Source organism: Diadema antillarum, unplaced genomic scaffold, assembly GCF_040938485.1.
Source record: "Diadema antillarum isolate AM-2024a unplaced genomic scaffold, OU_Dant_1.0 seq00001630_RagTag, whole genome shotgun sequence".
NCBI classification, from domain to species: Eukaryota; Metazoa; Echinodermata; class Echinoidea; order Diadematoida; family Diadematidae; genus Diadema; species Diadema antillarum.
In genome coordinates, this window is record NW_027272339.1 from 190,103 (window position 1) to 205,995 (window position 15,893).

Below are 15,893 nucleotides of genomic sequence, written 5' to 3' on the forward strand. Positions count from 1 at the left end.
GCAGGTTTATAACAGGTTTTATGAAACGGGACCCTGGTGTATTAAAAACAAAACAAAAATCACTCTGCAGATTTCCAAAACCATCCATCATCAAGAGATGAGACACATTATGTACGGGAGCAATAAAACAACACCATAAAATAACAATCAAAACACATAACTATTCAAGCTGCAACAATGAAATCACAATGTACAATGATTTGAGATATGAAGTATGCAGCTTATTAAATCTACAGCATACAATTAGCATATTTCAAACTTTTGATTGTGTAATAATGGTAGCACCACCAGGTTTCTCATTCTACAACCAACTTGCACTACCAATAATTACGAGGTTTCTCAGCAATAATGTGTCTGATTTAATAAAAGTATTAAAGGGGATGACTAGTAACTGATCAGTGGGAATACTGGGGGATGATTGTTCCAATTCTTGTGGGATTCATTTAAGAGTACATTATATATCTATTGTTGTGTGAAAATTATTTGCGTCAGAACGGTCTCATATTCAAGTAATGTGCAGTTTAATGCCCCGTCACTGTACAGGCATGCTAACCTGGAAACATTAAACCACACATTACTTGAATATGAGACCATTCTGAAGCAAATAATTTTCACATTTAACAATAGATACATAATGTACTCGAATCCCACAAGGATTTGAACAATCATCCCCAAGCATATCCACTGATTCCCTCTGATCAGTTACTAGCCATCCCCTTTAAAGTGGCAAGGCAGATTTAAAAATAAAAATAATGTTTTGTAAAGAAAACAAAATAATTGCTGTGGTGACTCTCAATTTGCTGTTTACCTCTACCCCTCACCCCATAAAAGAACCTTTGCTCCCCATCCACTCTCTCCTGCCCCCAAAAGAACCTTTTCTCATCCCTGTTCCTCAAGCGGCGCCTCCCACTTCCACTGGTCGTCAAGGAAACGAACTGCACGGACATCTCACCGCTGCAAATCATCCACTTCTGATGGGGTTGATGCGACATTGTTGACCTCGAGTCTGACGTCGACTGGAGAGGAGGAGATGAACAAGAGAGGGCGGCAGAGCAACAAATGAAGAACACTTCTAAAGCACTGTGCTCAGGAGGTAGCTACTACAAAAAAAAAAGACTAATAAAGCAAAACTACTCAAAAAGGGTTGTTGCATTAATTTTAAAAAAATGAAGAGGACGGGAGGGGAATTTACTTCAGAACAACCATCAGATGTATGTATTCATTCACATATTTTTCATTCAATATGAACATTTACAGTGTATATTTGTAATCATTGTGCATTCTCCTTTTTTTTCCATTGATTGATGGGGAGGTTGAGTGTCTTTGAGTGGCCTGGCTAACAAACAAACAAACAAACAAACAAGCTTTGATTCATTGCAAAAGAAGATTCATAGTTGTTCAGAAGGGTCTACAGTTGCTTTTGCATAGCATAAGAAAGAAAAAGTGTGTGTAAGAGAGAGAATGTGCCAAGCGCAACTGGTCATAAATACAGCTCTATTTTGCAGAAAACAAAAATGCTTTGCACGACACGAGCAAAGAAAAGAAGCATATAATGACAAGAATTCTTTTTTTTTTTAGTTGTGCATGTTTTAAAACTTGCACATATTAAGCACGCTAAATCATACACTCTGTCAAAAAGATATCAAAAGATTCTATTGTTTTTGAATGATAAAAACAAAGAATACTTTAAATAAATCTCATAAAATAGTATAGCTGGCAGTTCTGCATAAATGACCAAATTTTCTTCAATAAGGGGTGGGGGGGGGGGGGGGACAGGAATAATGTCTCAACAGGGATAAACTGGCAGCCATTCACACACATGCTAGAGCTGTTGGGATAGTTGCTTGTGGTTAACTGCAAACACACAATGAAGAAAGTGTAAGAAGAAAATTAATGCAGAGAGGTATAAAGACCAAATGAAAATAAGAAGAAAACAGCAGGCACAGCAGAACAGTAGAAGGGCATGGCATTTCAGAAAAAAAAAGTATGCTCAGCAAATGAATGAAGGTGATGGTGAAGGTCAGAGGTTAAAGGTGGATGGAGTACGGCAACAGGAAGGTGTTCAGAAAACATCGGGATGAAAGAAAGAAAGAGAGAAGAGAAGTGATTTTAATCAAACCATGTTTCATCTTTTTTTTTATTTCATTGAGGGACAAAATTCCCTGTTCTGTTATCATTATTAAACACTTATACAAACAATAATATACACTCTGTCATGTTATGATGTCATCATCAAGTGGTGCTTCACTGGCATTCTTCTCGATAATGATCAGAATTTGGAAGATGTTTCTAGACTTTTCATCACCGAAGTGAAAAAAAAAAATACCTGCAGATGACTGCGTGGCATGGCAGCTTACAATCAATGGTGAATTTGGCAATTTACAACTTACATGTAACCCTGCTATTGTAACAGAACTGCCACACTGTGCAAGATGTCAGTGGCTTTTACAGAAATGGTATCTGGGGGATTTAAGTTCAACATCACTTCATGTTCATGCTGACTTAAATGGGGTAAGATCCATCCAGATATCACATTGCCTTGCATGAAAACACATAAAATATTACTTATCTTTACTTTGTCTAAACTATTTTTGGGAACAGAGAGAACTAATCCATTGAGGAGGATATATCTTGCACATAACAATCTAATCATATACACTGTACCAAAAAGAAGTCTGAAGAAAGTTTTTCTCACAGTGAAGAATGAGAGTTGGTGAACTTTTGTGTACAAACCAAATGGAGAGCTTCTCAACAACTCAATGACAAAACTTTGCCTACTCTCTATATTTGTAAAATTCATAACTTTTTTTCATGTGTCTGATTTTTTTTCTCTAAAATTTCCCTTATTTTGACATTTCTGTTTATATACAAAGCAACGTAATATCAGAATGGAAATTCCCCTTTAACAAATAGACGAGAGGGAAATCAAACAAACGGAACTAAAGCAGTTTCACTATAGTTAGACATACATTAAGACAGTTAGTGAAATAGTACTGACTGAAACCATGTTATGCCAATTAGATGAAGCAATGGCGTGCCAGGGTAATTACCTCACAATGTGTGCATTGGTTGCACAACCACGACTACCTCAATGTGTGTATGATCTTGAATGAAACTTTCATTTTTTTTTTTACACTTCCATTGGCTTTATGTTTTTAAATCAATTCTATCAGTGGTGCCAATCTGATCATGTTGATCAAAACAAAGACCTGAACAAGTAGTGGCACTTCAATACGTGAGTAAATACATAATGCTCCACGTCCGACACATGCGGGAGAACGTAATTGTAAGTGGTATCAGATAACACAAGACATGGGGCACTAATCTGAAGCATGCTGCATGCTCATATCAGCAATCCAAGGGTACGGTTGAAAGAAGAGCACTAGCTTAGAGTGGACAAAGTGTGTTACGAAATACATACTACTATGATTTTGTGATGGCAAATGTGCCGTGCTGTCGAGTATTCCCACACAGAACAGAGAGTACACATCTAAGTTGTGTCTGCAGTTTTGTCGATGTACTATCAACAGATTTAGTCCAGTAGGTTGGGGGGGGGGGGGGGGGGGGGGGACTGACTTTCAATGTCACCTTGATGGCGTACTGTAAGCTAATTATCAGAGAGAGTAAACAAACTTGAGTGGGGACAGCAGAATACCAACTCACAGCTTCCCATTTCTTTCTTCTTTATTTATTTATCTATACATATATATATATATTTATTTATTCATTCATTTATTTATTTATTTATCTATCAATCTATCAATCTATCAATCTATTAATTAATGTATTTATTTATGTATTTATTTATCTATCTATTTATTTCCAAACTGATTGGGTCACACTCAAAAATTTCACAGAATAGCAGGTCAGTCAATCACCTCTTTTGTGAGACATCTTTCGAGTGTTATTCCACACCTATTTGTTGTCAACTTAAGTAAGCAGATTGATATACAGTGCACTCCCTTTATAACAAACACAGTTACAGTGTATATCGAAATTTCAATATAACGAAAGAAAGTAGCCGGTCCTGAGGACTTCATCATAACGGGAGTACACTGTACGATGAGAGAATACAGGATGATAAGACTTTAATCACAGCAACCCCCCCCCCCCCCCAAAAAAAAAAAAAAAAAAAAAAAAAAAAACCACACACACACAAAAACAAAAACAAACAAAAACAAAAACAAAAAGAACAAAAACAAAACAAAAACAAAAACAAAACAAAACTATAAAAAGGATATAAAAGTTTAAACTTTCATGTTTTCAATGGACAGCTATACTGATCATAACCTCACATGTGTAAATCGCAAGAGATAATAACGTCAACTAGAAAGACTCAAGCTCCATAACATCTTTTAGGAGTAATCTAAAATCCAATTTGTTTAGCAGTGCGTTTTGAAGACAGACTTTTATGTCTCCTTTTTCATCTTCTTCTATTATGGTGTATGTATTCTCAGTCTTTTTGCTTTAATGTAAAGCGCCCTGAGCATTTAATCAGAGTGGAGAATGGCGCTATAGAAATTGTATGTATTATTATCATTATCACCTCACAACTACGACCATTGGTTTGTGCACAATCATATAAGAGAAATCATGTTTTTGGTTCATAATTCTTCTTCGTCCACATTACTTACCCCAAAGAAGCTGTCACCACTGCTTGGTTATTGCGAGACAATAGTACTTTGATGCCAATGATATAACTTATAAATTCTTAAAGGGATGGCATACTTTTTTTTTTCTCATTGTCTCACAAAAAACAAAAAAAAAGTTGGAAACCTAAAGCTTCATCTCAACAAAAACTATGAATCCCTTTAATATTGATTTTTATTGATTCTTACGTCAACGAGCAGAACTTGATAATTTTTTTGGTATTTAGTCCTTGGGAGATTTGACCTTCTTCAACATGCCTATGTGGTTAAACTTGTGTTGTGCAAACACATACAACACAAAAGTCCTGGCACTCTCTTACTATCGATCTGTTACTTAGCGAATTTAACTTTGGTGAAACCTCTTAAAGGGATATTTCAGATGATTTTCATAATTTCACATCATATATTACATAAATCGACAAACTCCACGTATAGATTTGTGGAATTTATTGTGGCTCTTGAGCAGAGAAACAATACTTTGAAAAACCTCAAACAAATTACACTGAACATAGATGATGACATAGGAGGTAATATAGGTGCGTAATATATGTCCCTGCCGGAAGTAGCATTTTGTAGCAAAATGTACAATACAGGTCAAAAATCAAGGTCAAAGGTCAAAATTCTGTGTAGAAGTTTTGAAGCCCTCACCTGGTGCCATCACATAAAGCAAACGGAATCGAAATCGGGTTAGAAATGGCGAAGGAGTAGCATTTTGTAGCCATTGTACAATATGGGTAAAAAATCAGGGTCAAAGGTCAAAGAAGTCAAAGGTCAAAATTCTGTGTAGAAGTTTCAAAGCTCCCACATAGTGCCATCATATAAAGCAAACAGAATCAAAATTGGCTCATAAATGACAGAGAAGTAGCAAATTGAAGATTTTGATCACACACGGACACACACACGGACACACGGACACATGGACACACACACGTACAGAGCCCGTTTCATAGTCCCCTGCTCGAACTCGTTCGGCGGGGACAAAAATGTAGCAGTGTAATTTCATTACAATACCGCTTACTTGCAAATTCACCTGTGTATAATCTATGCATGCCTTCTCCTTTTGTTCTGATTCCTTGAGCCCTAACTCATGCATTCTTATGGTGACTCTGCCATGTCATCATCCTTGGTCATTGCAATTTGTTCTAAATTTTGAAAATATTATTATTCTTCAACTCAATTATCACAAATTCTAAAACTCTGTCCTCAGTACAACTCATTTATACATGTAGTTGTTCAAATGCAAAAATCTGAAAATCATCCGAAGGTCTCCTTTAAGTTCTCCTTGTCTGTTTCTCCTCCTATTTCATATCAAAGCCAACTTGAAAATGATTTGGACGTGCATTTCAAGTCCTGCGATACATCTACTTTGAGACTTGGCGATGGTCACTCTCCTATCAAGAGGGCCATCTGGAGAATGTCGGAGGCAGAACAAAGTGGGTCAGTTGCTTCCACCCCAATGCTGTCGCATACTTGGCTCCACTCCTCACAATTTACTGGTAGGTAGGTAGTTATAATATCGGTAGGTAGGGCATGTCCAAGGATTCATTTAAGGATCTATCAATAACAGGCACACAATCTGGTGCAGGGCTACTTTAAAGGAGACCTCCAGATGATTTTCAGACTTACATTTGAACAAGCATTTGAATTAGTTATACTGAGTACAGGGCATCACAATTCATAATGATTGGAATGAATACTAATGTTTTCAAAGTTTATAACAAATTGCAATAAACAAGGATGATGACATGGCAGCCTCACCATAAGAGTGCATGAGATGGGGCTCAAGGAAGCAGAACAAAAGAAGAAGGTATGCATAGATTATACACGGGAGAACTTATTAAGCAGGCAGTATTGTAATGGAATTACACGGCTACATTTCTGAAATATGTGAGCCTCCTATGTCATCATCGTTGTTCAGTGTAATTGGTTTCGGGTTCTTCAAACTATTGGTTTCTCTGCTGAAGAATCACAATAAATTCCACAAATCTATATATGGAACTGTAGATTTATGAACTACATGATGTGAAATGATGAAAAATCATCAGGAATTCCCCTTTAATATAGAAAACACAAACAAATTAAAATGAAACAAAGGGTGGGGGCAGAGTTACTGAAGAGGGTCACTCGATACTCTTCTGAGTTCTCAAACGGACTACCGGAAGAGTGAAGAGTATGAATGACACGGCAACCCTATCTGAGTTGGGGATTTTATTCAAGCGTCATTCACGTAATGGATATCAGAGTAAAATACAAATCATGGGGGCCAAGCTCATTTCTGCTGGTACTTCACAGATTGCAAAATAAATGCAGACCACTGGATAAAGATCTCGTCATATTGATGACTCAGAGTCCCTGAACGCTGCTGAGGTCAGCAATATCACAAAATGCAAATCACAGAGTGGCCACAAGACTTGCTATCACACAATGCCAAGATCTGAGAGTTTGTAAATGTTATACAGTATATTCAAAGACATTATCAGCCAAAAGGGCAAGGCTCAAAAAGCTTTCCATACACTATTTAGCTTTCCACACGCTATTCTGTGGTGGTGCATTGTGAAATGGAAGCATGCATCAAACTTAAGGGGTGTAAAAACTAGAAATGTCGCTATGGCGACTGGTATGCCTCCGCCATAATGCATGATTCTCCTAATAGGTCTAGATAGTACATGTGGACAATGTGTGATTACATTTTCACAAAACTGGCAAAATATTGAAATGACAAGTTTGTCAGAAATGTGTTGAATGTTCACCTTCCTTGAACTTGGTTTAATTGGATGAATAGGAGAGCATGTATTTGGGGATTTAAGGACTTTAACTTGACTTTGACCCATTCATACATTTATGCATTGAGTAATTTTCATGGTACCGGTATGGAGAAAAAGTGCAATTTCTGTACTGAATAGTAAATTGTTACCATGTTCATCTGGCCTTAGACCCTAAAATTCATAAGATAATCACTTTCAGGTAGAACATGCATAGATATGCTGTAAGTTTCACAATAAATTGAGCCACTTCCGAGATATGGAGGGAAAAGTTAGTTCAGCACTTTCACTTGATCTTTGACCTTTTGACCTTTGAGGCAATAAAAAAAGATAAAGAAAAAAAACTCTCCAGAGAATTTCTATTAGGTTACACATGCATACACCAAGTGTAAAAAAAAAAAAATACTAATCCTGCTGGCATTGCATGAACATGAGGGAAATAGTAAAATTTTGAAGTGTTGCACTTGACCTTTGACCCCTGACCTTTGACCCCATGAACCCTACATTCTCTAGATAATCACTGCCAGTCAGTACATGTATACTATGTTCCATGAAGATACCTTGAACAATTTTCCAATTTACAGAGAAAGAAAAGAAGTTTTAATACTTTTACTTGACCTTTTGACCTTTAACCTTTGACCTCATGACCTTAACTTTCACCAGAGAATCTAAAATTGGGTAATACATGTATACATTAAGTTTCAAGAAAATATCTTCAGGCATTGCATAGATATGGTGGAAATAGTGAAATTTTATGTATTTGACCTTGACCTTTTGACCTTTGACCTTGAGCACGTGCACCCAAAAGTTGATAGGCACAACTTCACCCCCTAATACACATACATGCCAAGTTTCATTAGGATACCTCAACAGCTTTTGATAGTTACCTTGTCCACAAAATTCATTACGGACGGACGGACGGAAGGACGGACGGACGGACGGACGGACGGACAACCCGAAAACATAATGCCTCCGGCACCACTTCGTGGCGGAGGCATAAAAATGATGGCTTATGATTGCTCCTTAGAAGGTGCATTGTAAATCACACAGAAAATGATTTTGTCTTATGTTTTGAGGTCGAGTGTTGGATGCATGTGTATGTGTGTGGTGTGGTAAGAGTCACAATGTATGTTCTGTTGTTGGTTTTTTTTTTTCAGTTTTGTTCAACAAAAGACACGAAAATACCTGAGGAGAATAAATGAATTACTCTATTTTCCCCCTTTCCATATCGTCGCTGGGGTGACAAGACCTTGTATCTGCAATTTTGGTGAAAATGACTTTTTTTGATTAATGGTCAAACAATGGGTTAAGTGATGTCCTGGCCAAATCCCAACTGTCTTACTCCAAAAATGAAGCCACCACTGCATGTCAAAGGAAAGGCTATCCCATTCGGTGTAGTGCTTTGGCTGCCATGTTTTTTGCCTAGAGCTCCTGAACATTTGACATTTTGTAGATGCGAGGTCTTGTTGCCCCAGCGACGATATATACTTAGTTAGCATGTGAGAAAGTCTGCATCATTTCTAAATTTAAACATACCTGGTATAATCTATGTACTTGATCAGAATACATTGTTGCCATCATTGGCATTTGTAATCATCCCCCATGGCATCCCCTGTTCCAACGGGATATTTGTCGAACAAGTGTGATGTTAGTCTGCATACAATAGTTGTTGCTATGTTGAGCAAGGTATCCAGTTGCCAAGAGCAACCATTTCCATGTACATGTACAAAAAGGCATGCACAGGTTTAGATTTTATTTTCAGGGAAGAACTTTTTGCATGCTTATGAAGAAAATAATGGCAGGCCACAGATGATTAAGTGGAACAACCACTTTTTTTTTTTTCTCAGATTGGGTTATTTGCGAATCAATGTGTGTCATAGCATATGTGTCTCCGCAGCAACAAGAAACATATGCAGAAGAAAAACAGTCATTCATATTTTACCTCCAACTGCAGTTGCTGGTTGAATGTTATCCAGGCCCAGTTTCTTGGACGGCGAGGCTGTGCTGTCCTCAATACCCTCAATGTCAACTAAGGAATCATTAGGTGTTTCTTGAGCTGGAAAATGGGAAAATGTGAAATTCAGTGAAGAACACAACTTTTCTTCCATGCAAAAGTCCCTGTGCATCTGAAATTACGAATACAACAGCACTGCTCAGACTGATCATAGCTATTGTCTGCATGAATATTGTGATACCCGCATTCTTGTATACCAATCACATACAGGTGTACACTCAGAGATTATAACTTTATCATGGCATTCAAAATTTTCTCACGACTTCAGCCATCCGATAGCTTGAGATGGGTAGTTTAGTAGACTCCTGTTATACCGAAGTCCTCAGGACCAGCAGTTTTCTTTTGTTATTTCGAAATGTGGTTACATATCATATAAACAATAACAGATATAAAGTGGATAATGTTGCAGCCTGAGTTTTACTTCGTTGCAACCGGAATTTCATTATAACCATGTTCACTGTAACAGGAGCACACTGTAATACACATGTCAAGAAAACAAATTTTTGCAAATATGGGGTGCACACTGTGAACACAGCACCTCCTTGGATTATCGTAAAAGCAGAGGTAAAGAGGGATTTGGCATGATGTAGAATAGTTGCTATGATTACTACTACATGATCAAAAATATTCTTTTTAAAAAATCTCCTTCATTCTTACATCATTATCAAGTCCTCACCATAATCATTCTTGTTTGGAGTAAAAATATTGATGATGATGGTTGTGGAATTGATTATCATATCACTGGTAATAGTCATACTACTACTACTACAGTACTACTACTTCTACTACTTCTACTACTACTACTACTACTACTACTACAGCTACTACTACTACTACTACTACTACTACTTCTACTACTACAGCTACTACTACCGCTACTACTACTACTACATATGTATCACTACAACTTCTAATACTACTACTACTACTACTACTACCACCATCACTACTATTACACAATAATAATACACCATGTATGTAAATTAAGTAAATTATCATGACTATCACTGCCCCTCACCATGCTTCTGTTTCTTGGCGGGAGGTTCATCTTTTGAAGAACGCTGGGTGGAGGGACTGGTAAGGAGCAGATCGGTGGAAGGATCTCGCTGTTTGTCACCTCCATCCGCCTTGTCTCCCGATTTCTTCCCCTGGCCGTCCAGCGACTTTCTCTTGATGGCCGCACGGATCTGAGACCTGAAAAAAAAAAAAATATATGGAGTTATGGATATCATCAAATGAGGGCAGAGGCATCAAAGACTTTTAAGATTCCTCTGAAAAAGACAATGGATATGAGGAATGAATGGCAGTAAAATATTAAAGAAAAACTGGATCCTACCTGGATTTTCCAGCACTGCTCTCACTATTCAAATTGAATGATTAATAATAATCATAATCAATGTCATTGGTGAGATGGTTACTCCATTACAGAGTGGAACACATTGCTCACGGCTTACAAGAGAAAAAAAACAAACAAACAAACACTGAGAATGTGAAACAATATTTCTGTTGAAATGTGAATTTTCTTACATTTGTTTCCCCCTGCAAATGAAATTTTTAAGATAGCAACTTGGTTTATCAGGCTCTACCTCATGTCATCATAAAATGCTTACTAAATACCGATAAATGGATGAGAAAATAGGGCACTTCATATTAAGGTAAAGTCAGAAGAAGAGTACACAAAAAAGAACCAAAGGACACCAACATCCCTTGACAGTGTACTAACAAAGTCAAATTTGCATTGTGCAAGTGCACATGCATTCTTGCACTTGCCGTATGTGTGCATGTACAAAGTATTTTGCCCAGGTGTGAGTGACAGATTTGAATTGTCCACACCCTGCACTATATCTTCGCTGTGAAGATTAGAGACACATCCATACCTTCAAGCAGTGTTCCAATTATTTTCTGTGCATCAATATTAAATATTTTGTAAAATGATTTGAATTTCAAAGCCTTACCTAAATGGAATTAAATTTGAAATAAATACTGTTGAATAAGCCAGACCTAATCCAAATGAATCACTGTGTTGTAATCAACTTAATGTTTTGTAAGTAATCTTTATAAACCTGTTGCAGTACATGAGCCAAATGTTGAAATGAGGGAAAAGAAACTGAATTGAACTTACACTGTCCTCGTCTTGATCACGTCACTGATCTTCTGAAGGTCATCCCCAAATTTTTTTATGGCTGTTCGCAGCATCTCCACTTCATCATCTGTCCATTTCCCACTAAAAGATAAAGAAAAAGAAGACACACACACACACACACACACAAAGTATAGGTAAAACAAAACATATAGGTAAAACAAAAGCATAGACTATGCACATATGCACATTGCAGAAGCATATTATTTATTGCCAAGTTTACTCACCTAATCAGTGCAATACTACTAAGGCAATACCAACCATAAATGTGGAATATGATGAAAATGAATCAATTTTTTTTTCTTCAAAATTTGATCAGAATCAAGAATCTGAACAGATTTCAAATTTTACATGATCTAATACAACTCTATATTAAGAATGCAAAATATTTATTGTGAAGGGTTTGATATCCATTTGTGTCGAAATGATGGTTATAAATGCAAAAATGTTGGCCTTTTTTTTTTTTCACTTACAGACTTGTGTCTAAAAAAAAAGGTGGAAAAGTGAGCAAAGAAAATGGGATTCCATCGGGATTCGAACCCGAGACCTCCGGATTGCTAGACCGGATTGTCTAGCAATCCCGAGGTCTCGGGTTCGAATCCCGATGGAATCCCATTTTCTTTGCTCACTTTTCCACTAATAATTTATATTCTTTCTGGTCAGTTTATTCTGTCTTTATTTGTTAAAAAAAAAGGTGGTACAAAGACAGCACAAGTGAGTCAAGTGACGTAGTGTTGGGGAGAAATAATTATGATAAGTATTGTGTATTGCCAGCACTAATCTGACCATTGGTGATGGAACTCAAGCTCCATTGTTAAATCAATATGTAAAAGAGTATGTTAGACCTACAATTGCATTAGAGGTATCAACTATTGGCATCATCGCATACACCAAGGTTCTACCTCCCACACCAAAATTTGACCTTGCACAAAAGCATAGGTTTCTACGTGTAGCAGGTGGTCAAATTTTGGATGGTGTTATGGTCAAATTATGGGCGACTTGCTATACTAGACAGCAAAGGGTAAATTGTAAAATGTAAGGTGGATGTTTGGAAGGTAATACCAGCGCAAGAATTTGCACCGAATGAACTTCTGGGGGGTGTTTCATCAACGCTTGTCAGCGCCGACAACTGTCGGCACTGACCAATTTCAGCAAAATCCTTGGTTTTGATTGGCTGAGATGCTCTGGTCACTGACTGTTACTATGGTGATTCAAGTTGTCAGCACCGACAAACGTTGATGAAACACCCCCCAGGTCACCCAATGTGTTCCCCAGCAAGCATGGGACACCAGCTGCAGGAGAACAACAGTCTAACGTTACAGTGTAAATCACATACTGTAGCTGGAAGTACCTCATTGGAGCCTGGTCAGAGGAGGGATACAGCTGCATGGTCAGTTCTCCTAGCTGGCTGAATGCTGCCCCGGCCGCCGAGAATATCTCGCCAACCTATGTACATTAGAATATCATAAAACAGCTTTGTAGAACATTAGATAGATCATATTACTATTAGATATCAGAAGACATTCTTTCCTGACGCAATTAAACTATGGAACTCTTTACCACCAAGTATAAGTCGAAGCACCTCTCTACAGTTCTTCAAACAGGGGGTAAACAGATTAGGCTTCGTTAAGCCTCTTCTGTCTTTTTTAATTGCACATATAGAATCTGTAGTGATCCTTTTACTCGCACTTTTCATCTGGGCACTTGACAAGCACAAGTACGATAATACGCCAACGGCGGTCTGTACTTTACTGGAAGAAGAAGAAGAAGAAGAAGATGATAAATCTGCAGTTATAGTATACTAACATTAGGCCCAGTATAAGGTTACACACAGAGATGCCAAGTTCAAAAAACTTTTATGAGTGAGATTTTTATGACTCGGCGTCTCGGCGTTCGCGCGCATGCGCACACGAACGAGGAGGATGTCCCCCTCCCATGGTAGGGAGCTTTTTTTTAATTATTAGTTCTTAATGATGCGATCTGGTGCATACTTTATAAGTGACTATTTTTTACTAATTTTGAAAGGCACAAGGGAAATATACCTTCAATTGCAACTATCACTTTAATCCTTTGAGCTATGCTCCTTATTTTTGGCCCAAATTGCAGACTTCACCAGATGCGTGAGAAAAATGGGTGCCATGCGTGTGATTGTGAGACAGACCCGAAATGCTTGAGTCTCACGCAGAATGCGTGAGACTTGGTAGCTCTGTTACACAGCCCAGTCGCTATAAATAGCGACCTCACACAGTGTCTGGTCAGGCTAGGCTCAGATCAGTACAAAAACTACCTGGTACTGAAGACAATGCAACAAAATCTAACATTACAATGTTTAGAAGTCTAATATGGATATTTCACTTTACAGATAATTTACCTCAGTCATATGCTGGAGTGTTGGCCTACTAACGTTAAAGATACTAACTAATGTTACGTCGTTAGTTTTAACGTTAGAAGGGTAACAACATGACAAGGTTAGGCCTATAACGTAGTTAGATAAATCCAACTTCACCCAGAGCACTTTTTATCGTGAGGGCGCTGTTCAGCAGCTGCAGACGTGTTTTCAACCTGCTTGCCTTCACTTTCTTCACATTTTTTTTTGCATTTGATGTGTGGATTCGTCTTTCAACTTGAATTGTGTAACGGTTACCTGTAAGGTAGCCTGACCAGACACTGTGCTGCGCACAGGGTCTGACATGTGTTAGTGTTTCAACGTTGTAAACGACCGTCACTATTGACGGCAAAATCACATAAAATACCTTTTATTTTGTATGATTTTAAGAGTAATATAATTTGCAACACTAACCTACAGCGTATTTTCCTGATGGTTGAGTTGAATTCGGCGTTTTGTTGGTATCCAGACCTTATTGTTGAATTTTTCGGAGTAGATCGTGCGGTGGCGCATCTTTTCCTTCGAGAACTTCACAAAAATCAACAAACTACCACGCATGCGCATTCCGAAGTGGTTGCTTTTTATGTACGCCCGTGCGCCCGTGCGTTTCATGTGTTACGTAAAGCTTGTAGTAGATCCGCGCGTGCTGCACCGGCAATGATTTGACCTTTTTTAGTCGGGGTCATCCGACTATCTCATCACTTCCGCCCCGACTATCTACGTTGTAGTATACGAGAGTGAATGCCATTCATATAACACGCAGATGAGGAGTGAAGCAGTAAGGACGTTTACAGACCTGATTTCAGCCACAGATTTCGGTAAGTTTTTGACGTAATTAAACAAAAAATCGCATACCGATTATTGAATGAAATTGATGGTCATAGATTACGATAATTCCTTATATTTTAGTTTTCCACGATTGATAAAGATATTCATGAAGGAAACAGTGAACCATAACAACGTCTGCGAAGGAATAGAGGTGCAGCCGCTGTCGCTTCGCGACAGCGGCTGCGTGTAGTTACCTCAATACCTGTAACGTTAAGGTACCTGTTCGCTGTTGTGCAAATAGACTTCTACTCTTAGTCTTAACGCTATTATTATAGTTAACATTACTTATCCCGTTTTTTTATGCTCAGCCTGAGATCTGATGAAGTGATGTACATGTCATTAGACTCCTAATAAGTAAACAACTCTAACCGCTAACTGTTTACGTTAACGCTATTCTTCTTTTTTTTTTTATCACGTATGAGAAAGATCTGTCTGTCCGGAGGAGTCCCTTTTTTCGGTGGGAAGCCCGACGCAGTCTCCGCGGAACATATCCCCAACGACCAGATAAATTACAGACTGATCTTTAAGTCAATAATGCTATTACTGTGACCGGCAACCCCGGCGCGGGGCGCTGTAACCAGTCGGTACGTGTACCGGGTCGCTGCTGCGGTTATGTGACCGGATACGCCATCGCCTTTCAACATAATACTCCTAACGCCGAACACGAAAGAAAGCTCGACACAATCACTGGATTTACTTACGCGTAAAAACAGCATAAGAATCCGATAACTAAGATAGAAACTAGTGTTAATATCATGTTACGGCCAGGTTGAACCAATAAACTACCACACGATTGTACTCTACCTTTCCAGCCGAACTCATTGTTTATCTGGTTTGTTGATCCACGGGTCTAGAAATCAGCGCGGCTTTGGATTGCGTTGAGTTGGGCACTGGAAGTATGGGATGCCGACGATGTGGTACTCAGTGGTATTATTTAACGTCAGAAGTGTTTAGGATGTTACACAACAGGCGTAGTATGCAGTCCACTGAGTCAAGTGTTCATGAGCGTTCGCACAACGAAGAATTGCATAGGCCTATTTATGTTTCTGAAAAAAAAGGACAAAACAAAGCAATCAAATAGGCACCAGCATCAGTCATTTATTGTAACGAGTAG

At 38.2% G+C, this 15,893-nt stretch overlaps 1 protein-coding gene across 1 annotated transcript; it reads right to left on the reverse strand.

Annotated features, from left to right (window-relative positions):
- Positions 1 to 713: 713 nt before the first annotated feature.
- On the reverse strand, positions 714 to 15,667 carry LOC139711269 (BPTF-associated chromatin complex component 1-like). The gene is made up of 6 exons (XM_071623179.1): positions 15,584 to 15,667; positions 12,917 to 13,011; positions 11,548 to 11,649; positions 10,444 to 10,619; positions 9,354 to 9,467; positions 714 to 1,016 (listed from the first exon to the last, which is right to left on the reverse strand). The coding sequence occupies exons 1-6, from the start codon at positions 15,599 to 15,601 to the stop codon at positions 949 to 951; spliced, it is 573 nt and encodes a 190-aa protein (XP_071479280.1). The 5' UTR covers positions 15,602 to 15,667; the 3' UTR covers positions 714 to 948.
- Between the last annotated feature and the right edge of the window lie 226 nt (positions 15,668 to 15,893).

Bases quoted from the DNA above. Each gene is read 5' to 3' on its own strand.
- LOC139711269 (XM_071623179.1), bottom strand. The intron at 11,650-12,916 runs GTACTTCCAGCT...TTTATCTTTTAG, and splicing joins TCTGACCAGGCTCCAATGAG to TGGGAAATGGACAGATGATG. The intron at 10,620-11,547 runs GTAAGTTCAATT...TTTTTTTTTCAG, and splicing joins GTGATCAAGACGAGGACAGT to GTCTCAGATCCGTGCGGCCA.